The following is a 21,621-nucleotide window of genomic DNA, read 5'->3' on the forward strand; positions in this document are numbered from 1 at the left end:
TATAAGTCAGCCATTTAATTTTAGCAAGGTTCTCAAGCGATCTTATACATTTCCCTACTCTGAAAGTAAAGTCCTTAAACACTTAGAGGCAGTTCAATAATTTAAAATCCCTGAACTCAATCATCCATCTGCACAAATTATACATTATCTGCTCATGTTCCTAGTCTCGTACTAAATATCTTTAAATTGTTCCTAAATTTACAATGCACTGTACTCTGTGGATTCCAAAATGTGAACAACTTGATACATACCTACACACACACAACATTATCACTCCTAAAGCAAATAATAATTTAAAGACATTCTGTACATACATTTCTGGCACAATCCATCATCTGCTAGTGCTAACACAAACCCAAAACCAACAGATTGTCACATTCATACAAAGCAGAAAAGCACAAAGAAAGAGTGTGTCAACATGATTTGCAGAGAAGACTACTGACTGATACTTGCCAGGATGCCAGGATGAGTTTGTTTGACAGATAGAAGGAAATATACACTTAACTTCCATGACTATTTGGGGATATTTGTTGATGCCATACGTTATAGAACATATCAGGTGCTTTGTGACACAGTGGAAGTGGTGACACCACTCTCGGCAAACACTTGAAATGTGCTTTTGGACAGAAAAAAACAAGTCATCTTTTGGTATTTTCCTTTTTTCCTCCATTTTCTTTTTAGGACAACATCATCTGCAGTGAGCACAACCCTGACTCACGTGAGAAGAAAAAAAACAGGTTTCAAAGGGGGGAACCACCGCCCCTAAAAACATTTAGGAATATATTCCATTGTTTTGCTTTAAGCGTTTTTCAGCAAGGTGGAATAGATCACCTTGGTGATCTGCAGCACGGCGGCGTGTAGCGAGTACTGCACCACGATGGAGCCGAAGCCTTTGTAGAATCCCAGGGCTCCCTCCTCTCGCCGGATCACATTCACACAGTCCCTGATACCCTCATACTGCGTGTTGATGGGCAGGACCTCAAAGCCCAGGTCCGTGTTGTCGATGATGGTGCGCGTGCCCTGGATGTGGAGCCTGTGCATCACCGTCTCCAGTGGATAGAGGAGGACGTCGGCACACAGACTGGCCACGAAACTGGCCATGAGTTCAGGGAAGTAGGCGTCCAGCATGGTCTGGACGGTCTCCGAGCCGTCCACGGGCTGTTTGGCCGGGCTCCTCCGGCGCAGGAGGAAGAGCACCAGCTTCTGCACGGTGGAGCTCACCACATAGTGGAGGACCCCGTGGAGCACGGTGGGGAGCATGAGGCCCCACAGGGGCAGCAGGCGCTTGCTGTGGGGGATGCCCATGCCCATGACCCGGCCCACACCCTCCTTCACACAGTCCAGGATGCCAGGGTTGTCCCGGATGATCTCACTCTGGGGACACACAACAAGGGACAGCATTGGTATGGTATGGCAGAATAGTTAAGAACGGCCTGAAATTACATTTGCTTGTGTGTTTAGATTGGAATGACCAGATCTGCGAAGGAATCGTAAAATGTACTGATTCTTTGATACTGACAAAGGTGGAGTTTCCCAAAAACATAAAGATCATATTTATCTTTTATCTTTATCTTTTCTGGAAGAACGATAATCTTCACACAGTGGTAGGAAATTACCCAATTGTCATACTTGAGTAAGAGTATAGATACCTTAATAGAAAGTTACTCAAGTAAAAGTGAAAGTCACCCAGTAAAATACTACTTGAGTAAGTCTAAAAGTATTTGTTTTAAAATATACTTAAGTATCAAAAGTAAAAATCATTTCAAATTCCTTATATTAAGCAAATCAGACGGCACCACTTTGTTTTTAAAATGTACCGATATCCAGGGGCACACTCATACATCATTTACAAACAAAGCATTTTAAATGAGTGAGTCCGCCAGATCAGAGGCAATAGGGATGACCAGGGATGTTCTCTTGATAAGTGCATGAATTAGACCATTTTCCTGTCCTGCTATGAATTTTGGGTGTAAGGGAAAATGTATGGAGTAAAAAGTACATTATTTTCTTTAGTAAACATAGAAGTAAAATTTGTCAAAAATATAAATAAAAAACTACATAAGCAGTACTTTAAAGTATTTTTATTTAAGTACTTTACACCACTGTCTTCACGCTCACGATTATCTTTATGTTTTAGGGGAAGTCAGTGGAGGGGAGTTATAGATGCGATACCGATGGACAAGATAAGGGTGGCCAAAATACAACCGACCACAAACGGATCATCATTCATATAAGTATGGACTCACTGACCTGCACAGTTTCAATGAGACTAGCTGAGTAAAATGGCATGGCAACCACATAGGTCAAACTGTAAGAAAGAGAGATACACAATGACTGTTCAAGAGATCAAAGCATTCTACCGAAATAAAGATATTATCAACACCATCTGATACCAGCATTTACTAAGGGTAAAGTCCCTTCAATTACACTGCACCGTTTTGAGAAATATATCCATTGGCAATCAATAGTTATGCAACTGAATCCCCACTTTCACCAAACATACTTTGTCACTACTTTTTACAGTATGAAAACCATCCATTATAAAGCAAATAAATGTTATTACCCTTTCAGAACCAAATGCCCAATAACTTGCTTGGGGTTCCATTTGTGGGAGAGTTCCCTGAGGAAACAAACATAGTCAGACCTCTATCCACGGTACCAGTTCATATTCATTTATTGCATATGTTCAAATAAGGAGATTCAACAGGATTGTGATAGTTAAGAATTTAAAAAGATTGGTTGAAACTAGTTTTTGTGTTGCTTGAACAGTTACTGTTGAAGTATGTGGAATATTTGTTCAGACCCGTTAGCTAGGTTTCTTGCGACCTGTAAGCTAGGTTTCTTCTCTAAAATATAATCCATACCGTGGTAGTGGAGTACATTCACTAATGATGCCTTCTGTGCCCAATGTGACTCCTTGTACCACAAAGGTGCTGCCCATTCCTTTCCATAAGGCCTTAGGACCCTGCGAGCAGAGAATTCACAACAATATACCGGCATAAAAACAAAATGCCAGCCCCGAATTCACATTTTCAATATCCTTTGAACGTTTTCTTGCGATACACTGTCTGTTAGGACTAATTGTGAATGTTGGGTTTTTGGGATCATGAAACATGAAAAACATTTATTACCTGACTCTTGGTGACATTATACATCACACTAACAGCAGTCAATGGGGACAGATGGTAGCACCTGGCATGATAATTGACCTGGAAGCCACAAAAAAAAAACAGAATTAGGAATAATGAACATTTAATATTACTACTTACTTCATTCATACTTACTTCAAGCGCACTGGAGCATTCTAATGGACAACTGTGATATACCCAGGAAGATTGATATATTGTATGGTAGAAAAGTCTACAGACTACACCTGAGGTGGAACACATACAGTATCTAACCTGACCGTATGCTTACCTGGCACTGACGACGGAACACAATGCAAGGGTGAGCCAGGACATTTTCAGTAAAGAGACTGGAAGAAGAAGTCATCGTGTGAATAAATGAATATTACACTTCTACTGTATATGGAATGTTCAATGACGTAAATATCTTTTCGTCGTTTTTTCTCTTTCTTATGAATTCAATGTTGGATTATAGTCATCTCTTGACATTACTGGTGAACTACCGTCGTGGATAACACGGAATTACCTTGCAAGCCCGATACCAAATCCAGCAAATCTGTTCAACTGCTCTGAAAGAGAAAGAACAAATACATGTGAATATCAAACAGCAACATTTAATCGCAAAACTTATTTATTGCTCTATTTTAATAAGTAATAGTCACTCAAGTGACTATAGTCACTCAATAAGTAATAGTTTCTTAACTATTTTGAGCGTCACAGATTGAGTAGCGTAGCAGCAGACTATTTTAACTGTGTTTGTTGTTTACAAACCGGGTATCTGGCACACGTCAGATGTGGGCAATTCCACAGTATGGGAATTGCGCTGAGACTCCGAATTTTTCACTTGAAATCAATGCCAAACAAAAAACATCTACACTGAACATTTTTCAAAAACATATTTACTGGAAGAACTGCGCAGATGCAAAATTTGGTAACAGAATTTCGGTAAAATCTCCCTCAGTTTTCGCACCGCATTTCCCCAAAAATATTAAATATCCACTCAGAATGATGATTCAAAAGATGTCTGCAGAAAGAATGGGGTGTCAACGATGACATATCTGATCTTAGAGAAGCTGTCGTTGAAGAATATTCTCTGGGTTCTATTGGATAAATAACTATCCAACCATGTGCTAGCAGGTTATTTTCCATTTATTTTAACCAATCATGTGTCATCTGGGTCAGTGCAGTACAAGTTCAGTGCACTTCTCTATACGCATGCTGAAAGTCAGCAGTTAACTTGTTCTCTGAAAAATAGCATTGTATTTGGTTAAACACAATTCTCTCCATCAGTTTACTAAGAACAGGCAGCAAATTGATTGGGTGGCTGTTAGAGCCAGCAAAGGGTGCTTTACAATTTTTAGGAGGCGGAATTACTTTGGCTTCCGTCTACGTCTGTGGACACACACACTCCTTTAGGCTTTGGTTAAAGATATAGCAAATAATGGTGGCAATACAGTCTGCTACCATTCCCATCAAGGTTGAGAATACCTGGTGGCTTATCATTATTGATAAATACCCATACACAATTAGATTAAAATGTATAAACTGCAGTAAAAGTGCAGTAAGTGCAGTCAACTGTAGTATTTTGAACACAGTAATTGCAGAATAACTGCAGTTACACTGCAAAATTACTGAAGTAAAACAAAAAAAAGTGTTATTTTGGACACAGTATTTGCATCATACTGCAATTAGACTGCACTCTAACTGCATTGTACTGCACTCTGACACCAATCTTCTTTCATAAGGGATAACAATAGTTTTTCCAACTCTCCTACACGAACTAGATCAAATTCTAAACAGGCAATCCTTCACTTTCATTATTAGATCTTTTATACGAAGATATAATGGTTCACTGTTGTTGTTTCCCTGGAGTTTTTCCACTTTACTAGTGAAATGGTTCATTGAAATGATTGGCAATATTGAAAGGTTTTGTTATAAATGATCCATCAACTTCAATGAACGATGGAGATGAACTGTACTGTGCTGTCCAAACTTGTGAACATAGACGTCTTTACGGATCGGACCAAATCTGAACCAGTCATGGACGTCTATTTTTGGGACAAATGAAGGCTGGTCCAGACGTCTGTGGACGTTGAAATCAAGGCTGGACAAGGCAGACTGACCAAATCTCAAGTACTTCTAAACGTCCATGGACATCCGGTGTCGGTCGATGCGCAGTGGGTGAGGATGCTGGTTACAGTAAATGGAAAGAGAGGGGGCTCATGGATAGGTCTCATTAAGAGCCGGGGGAAGTTACATTCATTGGAGAGAGAAAGAGATGAGAGAGAGGGAGGGGTTGTCTAGACTTTTCACACTATTGCTTTGACCATCAGACGACAGAAAAAGAAAACAGTTATGAGCTGAACATAACAGAATGCCAGTGGAAGGGAAGACAGTAGCAGCAAACCAACTGTGGTTTGTGACTACTATGATTTCCCAATGTATCCAATTCAATAGTAGAAATTCCATTAACAATTTTTCTGAAATTCTGTTACCAAAATTGATATTAGTAAAAACACTATAACTAATTGAAAGGTCTACCTTCACTTGTTAACTCTATGGGATGGAAAATGGTTGAAAAATGTATGTATGCCTTACTTTTCTCAACAACAAAAAATAGACACTTAGCTTTCATCTGACATGCTCCTATGAACTTCATATGTTGTTGCTCATGGTCCGTTTTACATGGAAATTACCATTGTTAAAGACACCCACAATATACTCCCTCCTGAGCTGTCAACAATATGCCATTAGCTGTAGTGTAAGCCTAATTGACATCAATCAATGTTCACAAATCCACAACTAACCTAAAAGGTACAAATAACCAGAAAAGTGACTTTATAATATATGAATGATAGGCATTTAGATTTCTGTTGCACTCTAGATGTTCCAGTAGGCCATGTTGCCTACTTGAGAACTGCACCTTGGTCTACTCTAGCCTCCCTCTCTCTTGGTCTTGTCTGACAACATAAATGGCTGTCAGCCATCTTTCTCTGGACTTGGTTGGACACTAACGGCCCAATTGTACATGCAATAAAGAACAATACCTCAGCCATAAAACTGTTATTTATATATATATATATATATATATATATATATATATATATAAATAAACGTTATAGGCCTACTTTGTGCTCTGTACTTCAATTGTTTGGTACTTCAATGTCACTGAATCCCTATATTGCACACATATCAGCTGTGACTGGTAAATTATTGTAAATATAGATTTCAAGGCGAAGAAGAAAAGCGTCTTCTACTGACACGGACTCTGCTAACATTTAAAAGCTAACGTTAGCTCGCCAGCTGAAATGTGTGAATGCTTTCACTTTCGAAACACTCATGACCCAGTGATGATACTGTGTCGGTGCCGTTGCTGTTAAAGAAAAGGGCCAGCATTGCTGGAATGATCATGATGTCGATCCCCTACCGGATGGAGGAGCCGTGGGCAGGGTATCTTGAGCACCAGGCGCTGCAGGGGCCGCCTCAAATGGGGGCGTGCGGTCATCAAAATGCAAATTTCGGCTACCTGGAATATCTGGCGGTGTTGTTACCCAATTCTGTAGGTCAACACTAGAGGAATTATTAAATGACCTTCCACTGTAACCCCCACTGAAAGCCGTATCCTCCCTACCCCTGTAACCTAAGCCATCGAAATTGTCCGGACGCCGAGAAGTCATGCTGCCTGAGAGCTAAATAGGAGTGACAGCTCCCTGGTATCACGATTGGTCAAATGTGTGTAACTATATCGCTCTCAAAATCTACGAGGAACACATGAAATATAAAACGAAACCACTGTATAACATCAATTTCGCCCGCTAGCAAGCTAGCCACTCTAAATGACGTCGTTAGATAGCTAACTATATAGCTAGCAAAACAACGCGAATGAACTGTCAACTGATCAACCGGAAGTGGTTTCGTTCTATTCCGCGTCCAAATTGCATTGTGGGATATGCATTTTTTGTGCACTTGACATCGCTGTCATGCGTCCATGGAAACACAGCAAACAAACGAGACAGATGTACACGAGATGAGAGTGAAATTCCATAGACGTAGGCGAGGAAAACAGGTGTCTACAAAATGATGAAAGCTGCCAATGTTGTCATTTTGTATTTATAAAACTGTGCAAAATGCCTATAATTAAAGTTCCAGTTGTCCATAATTTGGGTATAATTTCCCAAACACACAAAGAGGATTTGCAAAAAAGACTTTTCAAAAAAGCTCAGGAAATAACAATCACAACCAATTCAAAGGCTACCAGGTAAGGACTGAGTTTACTGCACTGTCCCTTTTTGATTTTAATGAAGTAATGTAGCCTATATGTGTGTAAAGGTCTGGACCATATGGCACAGGTGGTGGTGAACTTGCCCAATAACCTCAGTGTTGCTGGTTCAAGCTCTGTCTCTGCAAAATGAGCTAGACTGGGGGAGCTCAATTTAGGCGACTGCCAGAATTATGTTTTACTGTTTCAATCTCGATATATTTTTGTAAAATGTATATACCCATACCCCTTCGTAAAAAAAAAATGCATAGCCTACTACTGTAAGTTTGTTGTCTTCACATATGCCTACTGTATGGCAAAATGTATCTATTTTACAGAAACCCATTTGAAATAACAGAGGAGTTTATCAGAAAGTACAACAATTCCCATGGCTCTGAGGAACAAGAAAAGTATAATGAGCTGGCACGACAACTACTTAGCCGAAGCAAGGTGTTTACCTGGACTTACCTAATAATAAATGCTCATATTTTAATTTTCAAACAATCCAGGGGTGCGTTCAGTTCGTTTAAACGTGTGTTACATTACACCTTTATTTTAACTAGGCAAGTCAGTTGACATTCTTATTTTCAATGACGGCCTAGGAACAGTGGGTTAACTGCCTGTTCAGGGGTAGAACGACAGATTAGTACCTTGTCAGCTCGGGGGTTTGAACTTGCAACCTTCCGGTTACTAGTCCAACGCTCTAACCACTAGGCTACTCTGCCTAGTGGTTTGTACTGAACAACACATTTCTCCAAAACGTTCTTCAAATTTCTTGGACAGACTTTGAAGGTACGTATTTAAAGGGGAGCGGCCATGCTGAAAGCGTTCCCCAACCCTCCCCCTTTCCCGTTTAATTGGACGTACCATAATGTTTTTCGTACTGAACGCAGCCTGTCAATGTCCCGCATGTCCCGCATTCATTTCTCAACCATTTTCCGTGACAGTTCACAGATTTCCCAGCAGATGGTGACAAAATCAAATATGTGTGGCTATTTAACTGGACACTACGGTTGGGGCCAATTCCATTTAAATTCCAGTCAATTCAGGAAGTACATTGAAATTCCAATTCTCAATTCCAATTCTCTTCTTGCGTTTCAATTAGGAAAGTTTGGCATAGGAATTTGGTTTACTTTCTGAATTGACCCCAGCCCTGCTGTACACCTCACGGTAATCATATTTTTCCTCAACAGCGCAGAGCTGGACTGAAATGCATGGGTGAGGGCTACCACGTTCAGCTTCCTCTGGCATGGGCAGAGCTGCTGTTGCTTGGTTTGTGCCGTGGTAAAATTCAAAATGGTAGGTTATTATTGAGAGACCTAATGTGCATAGAGTGCACTTTTCAATAACTGTACTGTAATGATTGGGCCGGGCCCTGATTTCTTTCCTGACCATTTGACCTGACCATTAAAAACCCAGGGCCCTATAGATTACTATAACTATGTAATTAGAGCCTAGAGGATTTCCTGGTCAGGTCACATGGCCAGGAAAGATTTAGGGCCTTGGTAATTATAATGATTATGAATAATATGTTAATGCCATAGCTGTTAACACATACTGTTTTTGTTTAAATCAAGACAAACATTGCGTTACCTCTTTAGATTCCCTGGATTCCCTTCTGATGTCACTGGACCATGCTCCAGTGCATGAAGAACAGATTCCCGCCCTCTTTTACCTGGGAGAGTCAGTCTTGTACTGGGTCTGTACTGATACGTCCCAGAAGCCCAATTTGTACACCTGCGAAGTGAAGATATTGAAGGTAGAGTGGACAGATCTAGGTTTCTTTTAAGTACGTGTCACTGTGTGGGAAAAAATGTCTTATGTAACAAGTTTACAGAACAGCCATACTCCTAAAACAGGGTAAGAACTTGAATTGTATTATATTTAGTTCACCTTTGCAACTTTATTGTGCTCTTTTAGCTGGGATATTTGGTCTTCTTGAGACTATTTCTCTTTCACATCTCTGGAAACCTGAGTGGATACCAAAGAAGCAAATCCCATCTTCACGTTTTTTTAAAAGGTAGAGTACTAGATGGATAAATAGTGATTCATTCTACTTTTGCATAGCAATATCCTGTAATAGTGTAATTATTGTGTGTGTTCCCATGCAGGTTCTACCAATTGATGTGAACTGTGTTGTTGAAAAACACAACTAATGGCTGTAAACTGTTTCCCTTTTTAGCTCTGTCTCAGTGTGAGCCATGCTACCAACCGTATCCAAACATCTTGCTCTCAGTGCACTTCATGTTACGTTCAGGGGAGATCATTTGTGGACTGGAACCTTTTGAAGATGATTCAGCATCAGTAAGAGTTACATACAAATTCTAACAAATCTCCTAAAATATTTATTTTGGTCCTGATGGAACAGTTGTTAAGAGCGCTGCCCATAGTATATACCCTTGATCAAGTAAAAGTACTTTAAAGTACTACTTAGGTCGTTGTATCTGTACTTTACTTTTTATATTTTTGGACAACTTATACTTTTACTTCACTACATTCCGAAAGAAAATCATGCACTTTTTACTCCATACATTTTCCCTGACATCCAAAAGTACTCGTTACATTTTGAATGCTTAGCAGTACTGGAAAATGGTCCAATTCACACACTTCTCAAGAGAACATCCCCGGTCATCCCTACTGCCTCTGATCTCACTAAACAGACGTGCTTCGTTTATAAATTATGTCTGAGTGTTTGAGTGTGCTCCTGGCTATCCATACATTTAAAATAAAAAAAACAAGAATATGGTTCCGTCTAGTTTGCTTAATATAAGGAATTTGAAATTAATTATACTTTACTTTTGATACTGAAGTACATTTTAGCAATTACATTTAAGATGATATAGCTTTAGACTTTTACTCAAGTAGTATTTTACTGGGTGACTCACTTTTACCTGCATAGAAAATGACTCATCTTATCGTATCTTAACTTTTACTCAAGTATGACAATTGGGTACTTTTTCTACCAGTGCTGCTGGTAGAAAAAGTTGCTTTGGATAATACTCTTCTAAGTGGCATATATTCATTTAAATCCAGTCTATCCCAAAAATGATTTTGGTTTAAGATTAGTGTAAGATTAACATTGGAAAAGTGTATTCACGTTCACTCAAATGCATGTCAATATGTGTAATTCTGCACTGTGTCATAACACAACATGACTTATCTAGGTGACTAATTAAGCGATAATGCCCTCGAAACCGGTATTTGGAAGAAATATTGGCACGGGTGTTGTTCGTCCCCTTCGAGGGCATTATCACTTTTATACAACGGGTTACCAACATATTCAAATAATGATTGAAATATTTTCATAAAAAAATGTATTTTGATTCATTTATTCATACTATTTCATCCTTTCAGGAGATATAGTCCCGACACAAATCTATGGTTGCTACCCAAGCCGGCTGGTCGTTCGTTCTATCGGTTTGGTTGCCAGAAACGCGACCCAGTCGTTAAGTCTTTTTGTTCTGTATCTATGGACGCGACCCAGTTGTTCATTCCAAATGTTCCATTGCCATACTGGCTGGCAACCTTCTTATCCCTTGCTTGCTAGCTAGTCAACTGCAGCTAACTTACAGTCACGTCAAACAGTGCAGCCAGAATAACAGCTAAGTAGCTGCATTTGCATTTGTTTAAGCTGTTTTCTAGTGACATTTATTTGGATACACCCACAGGCCTGCCAACTTTTGAAGAAAGCTCGGAGTGAGATTTGCTATGTGAATTTCATTGCCCCCTGGCACAACCGCTAGACGAGGGACTGGGGGGGTCCTCCTCCAGGAAAATGTTACTTTTTTAAAGCTAATGCAATGCTATGTATTTTGACATGGCTACGACCTATGACCAGGGTGGAAAATTAAAAACCACAGTTCAGGTGAAAAAAAAAAAAGAAGGGAAGCGCTGCTAAGGATCACAATAGTAGGTTTTTGTAGACAGACGGTGCTAAGGTTCACAATAGTAGGTTTTTGTAGACAGAAGGTGCTAAGGTTCACAATAGTAGGTTTTTGTCGACAGAAGGTGCTAAGGTTCACAATAGTAGGTTTTTGTAGACAGAAGCTGCTAAGGTTCACAATAGTAGGTTTTTGTAGACAGAAGCTGCTAAGGTACACAATAGTAGGTTTTGGTAGACAGAAGGTGCTAAGGTACACAATAGTAGGTTTTGGTAGACAGAAGCTACTAAGGTTCACAATGGTAGGTTTTGGTAGACAGAAGCTGCTAAGGTACACAATAGTAGGTTTTTGTCGACAGAAGCTGCTAAGGTACACAATAGTAGGTTTTTGTAGACAGAAGCTGCTAAGGTACACAATAGTAGGTTTTGGTAGACAGAAGGTGCTAAGGTACACAATAGTAGGTTTTGGTAGACAGAAGCTACTAAGGTTCACAATGGTAGGTTTTGGTAGACAGAAGCTGCTAAGGTACACAATAGTAGGTTTTTGTCGACAGAAGCTGCTAAGGTACACAATAGTAGGTTTTGGTAGACGGAAGCTACTAAGGTACACAATGGCAGGTTTTGGTAGACAGAAGGTGCTCTCTGGTAAAAGGTGTAAATTGGTCATCAAAAGAAAAGGAGGACCAAGGCACTCTTCATATAATTAATTAAAATGCCTTTATTTGTATGGCATGTTCAATGGAAACAAAGTTTAAAAACTCTGATGCGTTTTGGCTGCATGGCCTTCTTCAGGGAGTACAAAGATATGATAATACAATGTCCTCTTTTGAACAGCTTTTTCCAATCAACCCTGATTTGAAGAGGTAGTGGTTACAGAATTCACTGGACAACCCTAGTAAGCAATACAATACACATACATAAAACATTTTTTTAATACTGTAGATATGTTATCAAAAATGCTAATCAAGCATCAGAACACCTAGAAAGGTAGTTCTAACCTTGAACATGACTGGGCAAAGTGTTAAGAATAGGAGAGCCATCTATTTTATAGTCCACTAGCAAATGGACCACAGCAGTCTAAACATAGCTGAGGGTAGTTGAGCAATATGTCCACTAGATGACAACAAAGGGACCTCTCACGACCCTACAGGAAAGGTGAGAAATCCATATCTTCATTTAAACCAGGGTATTCAGTGGCCAGTCGTTTGTAAATTTCAAAAACCTTCCCTTTGGTTTAGTTGTTGAAGACAGTCCCCTTTTCTAATTGAGGCCCGGAACATGATCAATACCCATAGCTTGTAGGGAGGCAGGGTTGTTCTGGTGCAAGGACTTGTAGTGACTTGCCATGGGGTAGTCTTCATTGCCTACCCAAATGGCGTACTTGTGTTCCGCTAAGCGGTCTTGAAGGCTTCTCTTTGTCCGTCCAATGTAGAACACCTTTCACTGTGGACATTCCAATCTGTAGATTTTTTATTTTATTTTTTATTTCACCTTTATTTAACCAGGTAGGCTAGTTGAGAACAAGTTCTCATTTGCAACTGCGACCTGGCCAAGATAAAGCATAGCAGTGTGAACAGACAACACAGAGTTACACATGGAGTAAACAATTAACAAGTCAATAACACAGTAGAAAAAAAGGGGAGTCTATATACATTGTGTGCAAAAGGCATGAGGAGGTAGGCGAATAATTACAATTTTGCAGATTATCACTGGAGTGATAAATGATCAGATGGTCATGTACAGGTAGAGATATTGGTGTGCAAAAGAGCAGAAAAGTAAATAAATAAAAACAGTATGGGGATGAGGTAGGTGAAAATGGGTGGCTATTTACCAATAGACTATGTACAGCTGCAGCGATCGGTTAACTGCTCAGATAGCAGATGTTTGAAGTTGGTGAGGGAGGTAAAAGTCTCCAACTTCAGCGATTTTTGCAATTCGTTCCAGTCACAGGCAGCAGAGTACTGGAACGAAAGGCGGCCAAATGAGGTGTTGGCTTTAGGGATGATCAGTGAGATACACCTGCTGGAGTGCGTGCTACGGATGGGTGTTGCCATCGTGACCAGTGAACTGAGATAAGGCGGAGCTTTACCTAGCATGGACTTGTAGATGACCTGGAGCCAGTGGGTCTGGCGACGAATATGTAGCGAGGGCCAGCCAACTAGAGCATACAAGTCGCAGTGGTGGGTGGTATAAGGTGCTTTAGTGACAAAACAGATGGCACTGTGATAAACTGCATCCAGTTTGCTGAGTAGAGTGTTGGAAGCAATTTTGTAGATGACATCGCCGAAGTCGACGATCGGTTAGATAGTCAGTTTTACTAGGATAAGTTTGGCGGCGTGAGTGAAGGAGGCTTTGTTGTTTGGAGATGTTTGATATGAGTCTGGAAGGAGAGTTTACAGTCTAGCCAGACACCTAGGTACTTATAGGTTTCCACATATTCAAGGTCGGAACCATCCATGGTGGTGATGCTAGTCGGGCATGCGGGTGCAGGCAGCGATCGGTTGAAAAGCATGCATTTGGTTTTACTAGCGTTTAAGAGCAGTTGGAGGCCACGGAAGGAGTGTTGTATGGCATTGAAGCTCGTTTGGAGGTTAGATAGCACAGTGTCCAAGGATGGGCCGGAAGTATATAGAATGGTGTCGTCTGCGTAGAGGTGGATCAGGGAATCGCCCGCAGCAAGAGCAACATCATTGATATATACAGAGAAAAGAGTCGGCCCGAGAATTGAACCCTGTGGCACCCCCATAGAGACTGCCAGAGGACCGGACAGCATGCCCTCCGATTTGACACACTGAACTCTGTCTGCAAAGTAATTGGTGAACCAGGCAAGGCAGTCATCCGAAAAACCGAGGCTACTGAGTCTGCCGATAAGAATATGGTGATTGACAGAGTCAAAAGCCTTGGCAAGGTCGATGAAGACGGCTGCACAGTACTGTCTTTTATCGATGGCGGTTATGATATCGTTTAGTACCTTGAGTGTGGCTGAGGTGCACCCTTGACCGGCTCGGAAACCAGATTGCACAGCGGAGAAGGTACGGTGGGATTCGAGATGGTCAGTGACCTGTTTGTTGACTTGGCTTTCGAAGACCTTAGATAGGCAGGGCAGGATGGATATAGGTCTGTAACAGTTTGGGTCCAGGGTGTCTCCCCCTTTGAAGAGGGGGATGACTGCGGCGGCTTTCCAATCCTTGGGGATCTCAGACGATATGAAAGAGAGGTTGAACAGTCTGGTAATAGGGGTTGCGACAATGGCGGCGGATAGTTTCAGAAATAGAGGGTCCAGATTGTCAAGCCCAGCTGATTTGTACGGGTCCAGGTTTTGCAGCTCTTTCAGAACATCTGCTATCTGGATTTGGCTAAAGGAGAACCTGGAGAGGCTTGGGCGAGTAGCTGCGGGGGGGGCGGAGCTGTTGGCCGAGGTTGGAGTAGCCAGGCGGAAGGCATGGCCAGCCGTTGAGAAATGCTTGTTGAAGTTTTCGATAATCATGGATTTATCGGTGGTGACCGTGTTACCTAGCCTCAGTGCAGTGGGCAGCTGGGAGGAGGTGCTCTTGTTCTCCATGGACTTCACAGTGTCCCAGAACTTTTTGGAGTTGGAGCTACAGGATGCAAACCTCTGCCTGAAGAAGCTGGCCTTAGCTGACTGCGTGTATTGGTTCCTGACTTCCCTGAACAGTTGCATATCGCGGGACTATTCGATGCTATTGCAGTCCGCCACAGGATGTTTTTGTGCTGGTCGAGGGCAGTCAGGTCTGGAGTGAACCAAGGGCTGTATCTGTTCTTAGTTCTGCATTTTTGGAACGGAGCATGCTTATCTAAAATGGTGAGGAAGTTACTTTTAAAGAATGACCAGGCATCCTCAACTGACGGGATGAGGTCAATGTCCTTCCAGGATACCCGGGCCAGGTCGATTAGAAAGGCCTGCTCACAGAAGTGTTTTAGGGAGCGTTTGACAGTGATGAGGGGTGGTCGTTTGACTGCGGCTCCGTAGCGGACACAGGCAATGAGGCAGTGATCGCTGAGATCCTGGTTGAAAACAGCGGAGGTGTATTTGGAGGGCCAGTTGGTCAGGATGACGTCTATGAGGGTGCCCTTGTTTACAGAGTTAGGGTTGTACCTGGTGGGTTCCTTGATGATTTGTGTGAGATTGAGGGCATCTAGCTTAGATTGTAGGACTGCCGGGGTGTTAAGCATATCCCAGTTTAGGTCACCTAACAGAACAAACTCTGAAGCTAGATGGGGGGCGATCAATTCACAAATGGTGTCCAGGGCACAGCTGGGAGCTGAGGGGGGTCGGTAGCAGGTGGCAACAGTGAGAGACTTATTTCTGGAGAGAGTAATTTTCAAAATTAGTAGTTCGAACTGTTTGGGTATGGACCTGGAAAGTATGACATTACTTTGCAGGCTATCTCTGCACTAGACTGCAACTCCTCCCCCTTTGGCAGTTCTATCTTGACGGAAGATGTTATAGTTGGGTATGGAAATCTCCGAATTTTTGGTGGCCTTCCTGAGCCAGGATTCAGACACGGCAAGGACATCCGGGTTAGCAGAGTGTGCTAAAGCAGTGAGTAAAACAAACTTAGGGAGGAGGCTTCTGATGTTGACATGCATGAAACCAAGGCTTTTTCGATCACAGAAGTCAACAAATGAGGGTGCCTGGGGACATGCAGGGCCTGGGTTTACCTCCACATCACCCGCGGAACAGAGAAGGAGTAGTATGAGGTGCGGCTAAAGGCTATCAAAACTGGACGCCTAGAGCATTGGGGACAGAGAATAAGAGGAGCAGGTTTCTGGGCATGGTAGAATATATTCAGGGCATAATGCGCAGACAGGGGTATGGTGGGGTGCGGGTACAGCGGAGGTAAGCCCAGGCACTGGGTGATGATGAGAGAGGTTGTATCTCTGGACATGCTGGTTGTAATGGGTGAGGTCACCACATGTGTGGGAGGTGGGACAAAGGAGGTATCAGGGGTATGAAGAGTGGAACTAGGGGCTCCATTGTGAACTAAAACAATGATAACTACCCTGAACAACAGTATACAAGGCATATTGACATTTGAGAGAGACATACAGCGAGGCATACAGTAATCACAGGTGTTGAATTGGGAGAGCTAGCTAAAACAGTAGGTGAGACAACAACAGCTAATCAGCTAGCACAACAACAGCAGGTAAAATGGCGTTGACTAGGCAACGGGGCCGACAGATATAACATAAACAAGCAGAATGGAGTACCGTGATTAATGGACAGTCCAGCGTGCATCAGCTATGTAGCCAAGTGATCAGTGTCCAGGGGGCAGCAGTGGATGGGGCAGGGAAGCTGGACTGGCGAGTGTTATCCAGGTTAAAAAAACGAACAATGACTAAATAGCTTGTAGCTAGTTAGCTGGTTAGCTTCTGGATGACATGAGTCGTTTTGCAGTTAATGAAATGCTTGACGTGATACTCCATTATGGAAGCTGTGTCAACAAAATACTTCTTCTGTTCCATATTACTGCAATGGTTTCACTGGTTACATTTAAAAGAGCCCTTGGGTTTGTGGTTTAGCCAAGTTTTTTGAGAATCACCCGGAAGATAGCTGTGGACTAATTTGTCATTTAGGGTAGGACATCTCTTAAAGCTTATGACTGGTGGCTCAGGGAAGACTTGGCATAGTAGCATATCACTTTGGATGATTCCACAATTCTTTTGAATTATTATTTTCATGTTCTCTGCTTCAGTTCTGTATTTTGTAACAAAATACACTCTCTCTGGTACATCACGGTGTGCTTAGCAACAAGTTCCCCCTGTCAAGTCGTCCGGCCCTTATACATGCATCTTTCAGGACCTGAGCACTGTAACCGAGATTCAAGAAGCAATTTTCTAATTCAGCAATTTGACACTGTAGTCTATTCCCTGATCGCAAATTCTGCAGACTCTTTGGAATTGGCCATATGGAATGTTCTCTTTTAGCCTTTTGGGGTGAAAGCTGTCTGTCCTCAGAATGGTATTCCCATCTGTAGGCTTCATAAAGATTGATGTGTGCAAAACAACCTTTGTCATTTTTACTGATGTCAAGGTCCAAAAAATTAATGTCTTCCTTGCTGTACTCTATAGATAGTTTGATGTTGGGGTTAATGAATGTCTTCCTTGCTGTACTCCATAGTTAGTTTGATGTTGGGGTTAATGAATGTCTTCCTTGCTGTACTCCATAGTTAGTTTGATGTTGGGGTTAATGAATGTCTTCCTTGCTGTACTCCATAGTTCGTTTGATGTTGGGGTTAATGTTGTTAAGGTATTGGTGGAAGGAAATAAGTTCATCTTCTGAGCCAGACCAGAACAGGCAAATATCAATATACCGTCCCAAACATATAATCTGGTCAAATAACAGTTTTTTAGAAGGATCCAAAATGAAGTCATTTTTACCATTTACATAAGTACAAACCAGCGTAGGAAGGGCTGTAATAGCAAGCTTTATTGGTACATCCTTTGACTTGTTTAAAAATATGGTCCTGAAAGACAGATGTTATTATTAAGAGTCCATTCAGTCAGTGAAACAAAGAATTATGTGGGAGGCATCTCAGTTTCAGGCCAGGTACTCAATGGTACATAGCTGCCAATCCTTGTCTGTGTTTAATGGTGGTGTATAGAGACTCCACCTCCATGGTGACTAAAAATGAAGCTGTACCTATATTGTTCAATTCCTTAATGTTGTTCAATACATCTGTGTTGTCTTGGTTAGTGGTGTTTGGTTAGAGTAAATTTGACCTTTTAGTGTGGTATTCTGGAAAATGGGACAAAAGGTGAACTTGGGCTTGAAAGGTGTTTTTGAGGGCACAGAAACTGCCTGACCTGAAACACCGGTGTCTGTAGTTGGATAAATGTTTTGCTTGTACCAGGCCTTCAGATGTAGAAACAAAATAGGTAAATCTTTGTATTGAATTCATTAGTTGAGTACGTGGCTGCAAAGGACAGTCCTTTAGACAAGACCCTTACACAACCAGCATAAAGGGGTTCTGCAGAAATGTTGATCACAGCCTTGTTCTGGTCCTGCTTTGTGTGGTTGGATAGTCTTGATTTCTTCCTCCGTGTTGGCCTCTTCCGCGTCCTCTCCCTCTCTTGTTGGGGAACCTGCGTGGCTCCTCTTCCTGGTCTAAAAAATCTTGGGAGGAGCCAGCCTCTGAGCATCTGGGGTGATCCTCATCATTGCTGCTCTAAAATTTGATCTAGGCTTCCTCCTCTGTGGGTGTGATTCTGAATTCTTGCGGGTTGCGGATTCTCCAGGTCAACGGGATGGTATTCTTCGGCTTGCAAGCCTCCCCTTTTTCCTCCAAATATTATGATGGTCATTATGGCCAAACAGTTTTATTCAGACCAGAGGACATTTCTCCAAAAAGTACGATCTTTGTCCCCATGTGCAGTTGCAAACCGTAGTCTGGCTTTTTTTATGGCGGTGTTGGAACAGTGGCTTCTTCCTTGCTGAGCGGCCTTTCAGGTTATGTCGATATAGGACTCGTTTTACTGTGGATATAGATACTTTTGTACCTTTTCCCTTCACACGGTCCTTTGCTGTTGTTCTGGGATTGATTTGCACTTTTCACACCAAAGTATGTTCATCTCTTCATCTCTATCAGAAGCTTCTAAAGCCATGACATTGTTTTCTGGAATTTTCCAAGCTGTTTAAAGGCACAGTCAACTTAGTGTATGTAAACTTCTGACCCACTGGAATTGTGATATAATGAATTTTATGTGAAATAATCTGTCTGTAAACAGTTGTTAGAAAAATTACTTGTCATGCACAAAGTAGATGTCCTAACCGACTTGCCAAAACTATAGTTTGTTAACAAGAAATTTGTGGAGTGGTTGAAAAACTAGTTTTAATGACTCCAACCTAATTGTATGTAAACTTCCGACTTCAAATGTAGGTGGTAAGGTCCTGCAATAGACTTACGTCCTGTCCAGGGGGTGTACTTTACATCAAAATGCCTCACGCTACACAGAAACAGGAGATCGGCTCCTGCCCAATGAGCTGTTCCGGCTCTCACAAGCCAAAGCTCTTACATTGCTACTTCCTTATACTACTTATGCCTACTATATTGTTGAAGATCCTTTCCATCATCTTACTCTAAATAGACAAAATATGTGTTTATGAGTTGTAAGACCCCTACCATCTCTGCCTAGCTTGCGCACGTTACTAAAATATCAAAAATGATTTTGGATTCCTGGAGCATTTAATATCCAATGCTTATTTGTATGACTTATTCAAAACTGTCCCAAGAATGGCTGCAATAGTAATACAAATATCATACTTTTTCAAAGACGTACGCATATCAGATATGTGATTACACTGGCAAAATTGGGAAGAAGTGGAATAATAGAATAAGTGTGGGGAGTAACGGTTGTGTTCCTGGTGACAAGCACAGTAACTACCCTCTATTTTAGCCAATTGTTAAGAATGACAATTGTTCCACTGATCAGACTAAATAAAGTAAATAGATAATAAAATCTCCCGATGACAAGATTACATGAATCTGCCCCTACAACCTAGCCAAGGAATTGTTATATTCATTCCCCCCTCTAGAATCAACTTACACTTTTTGGTTCAAAACTGTTTTTCCAAAATTATTTTCATAGTTACAAATAAGGTCACCCTACCAAACTTCCCTGCTAAAACATACTGTAGGTCAGTGGAGGCGCCTCAGAGGAGGACCATCCTCCTCAGTGAATTTCATAAAAATGGTAAAACATTAAAAAAGCTATTTAGATAAAACTATACCAAATAATTTATTAAAACACACAGTAGCCTCAAAGGCACTCTGTAGGGTAGCACCATGGAGTAGCCGGAGGACAGCTATCTTCCATCCTCCTTTTGGTACATTGACTTCAATACAAAACCTAGGAGGCTCTTGGTTCTCACCCCCTTTCATAGACTTACACAGTAATTATGACAGGTTGGAGGACGTCCTCCAACCTATCAGAGCTTTTGCAGCATGAACTGACATGTTGTCCACCTAATCAAAGTATCAGAATCTAGTACTGAAAGCATGAGCTACAGCTAGCTAGCACTGCAGTGCATAAAATGTGGTGAGTAGTTGACTCAAAGAGAAAGACAATAGTTGAACAGTTTTCAACATATGAATTTATTCAAAAATGAAGGAGAAGCGAGAGAGGGCGTGAGAGTGTAATTTTTTCCTCACTTTTAGTTTCACTTACTTAGCTAGCAAATGTAGCTGGCTTGTTTAGTTACTCAACACCTGGCTAAAACAGAGGAATGCTATGTTAGCTAGGTGGCTATGACTATCCAACACATCACTGGAACTCTTCCATGTCAAGGTACGCTTTTTGTTTAATTTATTTATTGCCACCGGCACCTGCCGGTGTAACTGCTTACTGACTGTACACTGTGACCTTACTGCATGATTGTAGTGGGTTTACTAAGGTATTTGTTTTATTAGCTATGTTGACTAGAATGTTACTTTAGCTAATATAGGTACAACGATGTATGCTGTGTGTAGCGGTTATGACATGGTTTGGCTTGGAAAGGTTTTTTCGCCTGGTCACATAGAGCTGATGTGTTGTTTATTGAAGTCCACAAACAAAGGGAAACTGTGAGAGGAGGAGAATGCATAGAGGCGAGAAGGAATACAATGTGGCTGCTATGAAAGTGAACTGCTATGAAAGTTAACTGTGTTTATGCATTGTTACGGATACAGTTATCCTGTGTGTGTGTTTCTTTTCTCTCGTTCTCCCCTCACAGGTGAAAATCATCACTCCCCAATCAGTCAACAATCAATCATCAATCAGAAGACACACCTCCACCTATTTCCTACCCTATCACAGTTCCTTCCCCATGGTTTAAAAACCCCATCATTTGTTTGCTCTGGAGCTTAATATCTCTCTGTAAATGCCATGTCTGTAGGTCTCTGTGTTTCACTCTCGCTTTGTGTCTTAACCTCTCTTTTGTTTGAGCACCTCATAGCACTTTGTCATCACCTGTGAGTATTGTTTTTGGTTATGGTGTTTGTTTGTTGCTGGTGGGAAAAGGGGGAAACCAAGACAAGTTGCCCATGGGCATACACTACCCGTAGGTGAACTTTGTTAAATACACTAGTTAGAACTGGGCGGACCACCCACTGTATTTTTGGTTAGTTAGTTAGCTGTTGCTAAAGTAGGCTAGTCTAGCTTAGGGGTGTTTTTGTATATTTATTGTTTCTTTCCTTGGGTCCAGCTCAGCCCCTTTTCCTGCTCCCCCCATTACCGTGTGTTTATAAATAAACTTTGAGTTTGACGGTAGATTTCAGTTGTCCTGGTTATTTCGTTCACACTTTTACTTTGTCACAATTATAATTTGCAATATAATTTGAGTTATGTTACGGGTCTCA

General features: G+C 41.4%; 2 protein-coding genes across 3 annotated transcripts in view; one reads left to right on the forward strand and one right to left on the reverse strand.

The window, feature by feature from the left end:
* Window positions 1–7,048, reverse strand: slc25a46 (solute carrier family 25 member 46). The gene is made up of 8 exons (XM_020457474.2): window positions 6,553–7,048; window positions 3,652–3,694; window positions 3,418–3,475; window positions 3,132–3,209; window positions 2,865–2,965; window positions 2,564–2,620; window positions 2,251–2,308; window positions 1–1,374 (listed from the first exon to the last, which is right to left on the reverse strand). Exons 1-8 carry the CDS (start codon window positions 6,800–6,802, stop codon window positions 799–801), a joined length of 1,221 nt encoding a protein of 406 aa, XP_020313063.1. The 5' UTR covers window positions 6,803–7,048; the 3' UTR covers window positions 1–798.
* tmem232 (transmembrane protein 232) overlaps window positions 7,038–21,621 on the forward strand; it is a 19,908-nt gene continuing 5,324 nt past the window's right edge. The window contains exons 1-6 of one of the 2 annotated variants that reach the window (XM_020457465.2): window positions 7,038–7,383; window positions 7,722–7,833; window positions 8,577–8,682; window positions 8,985–9,142; window positions 9,304–9,403; window positions 9,566–9,687. In XM_020457465.2, coding sequence (XP_020313054.1) covers window positions 7,253–7,383; window positions 7,722–7,833; window positions 8,577–8,682; window positions 8,985–9,142; window positions 9,304–9,403; window positions 9,566–9,687 — 729 coding nt within the window. In that variant the 5' untranslated portion in view covers window positions 7,038–7,252. The remainder of the gene's footprint in view (window positions 7,384–7,721; window positions 7,834–8,576; window positions 8,683–8,984; window positions 9,143–9,303; window positions 9,404–9,565; window positions 9,688–21,621) is intronic. The other variant, XM_020457466.2, reaches the window with a different exon arrangement.

Source organism: Oncorhynchus kisutch, linkage group LG23 (genome assembly GCF_002021735.2).
Source record: "Oncorhynchus kisutch isolate 150728-3 linkage group LG23, Okis_V2, whole genome shotgun sequence".
Lineage (NCBI taxonomy): Eukaryota > Metazoa > Chordata > Actinopteri > Salmoniformes > Salmonidae > Oncorhynchus > Oncorhynchus kisutch.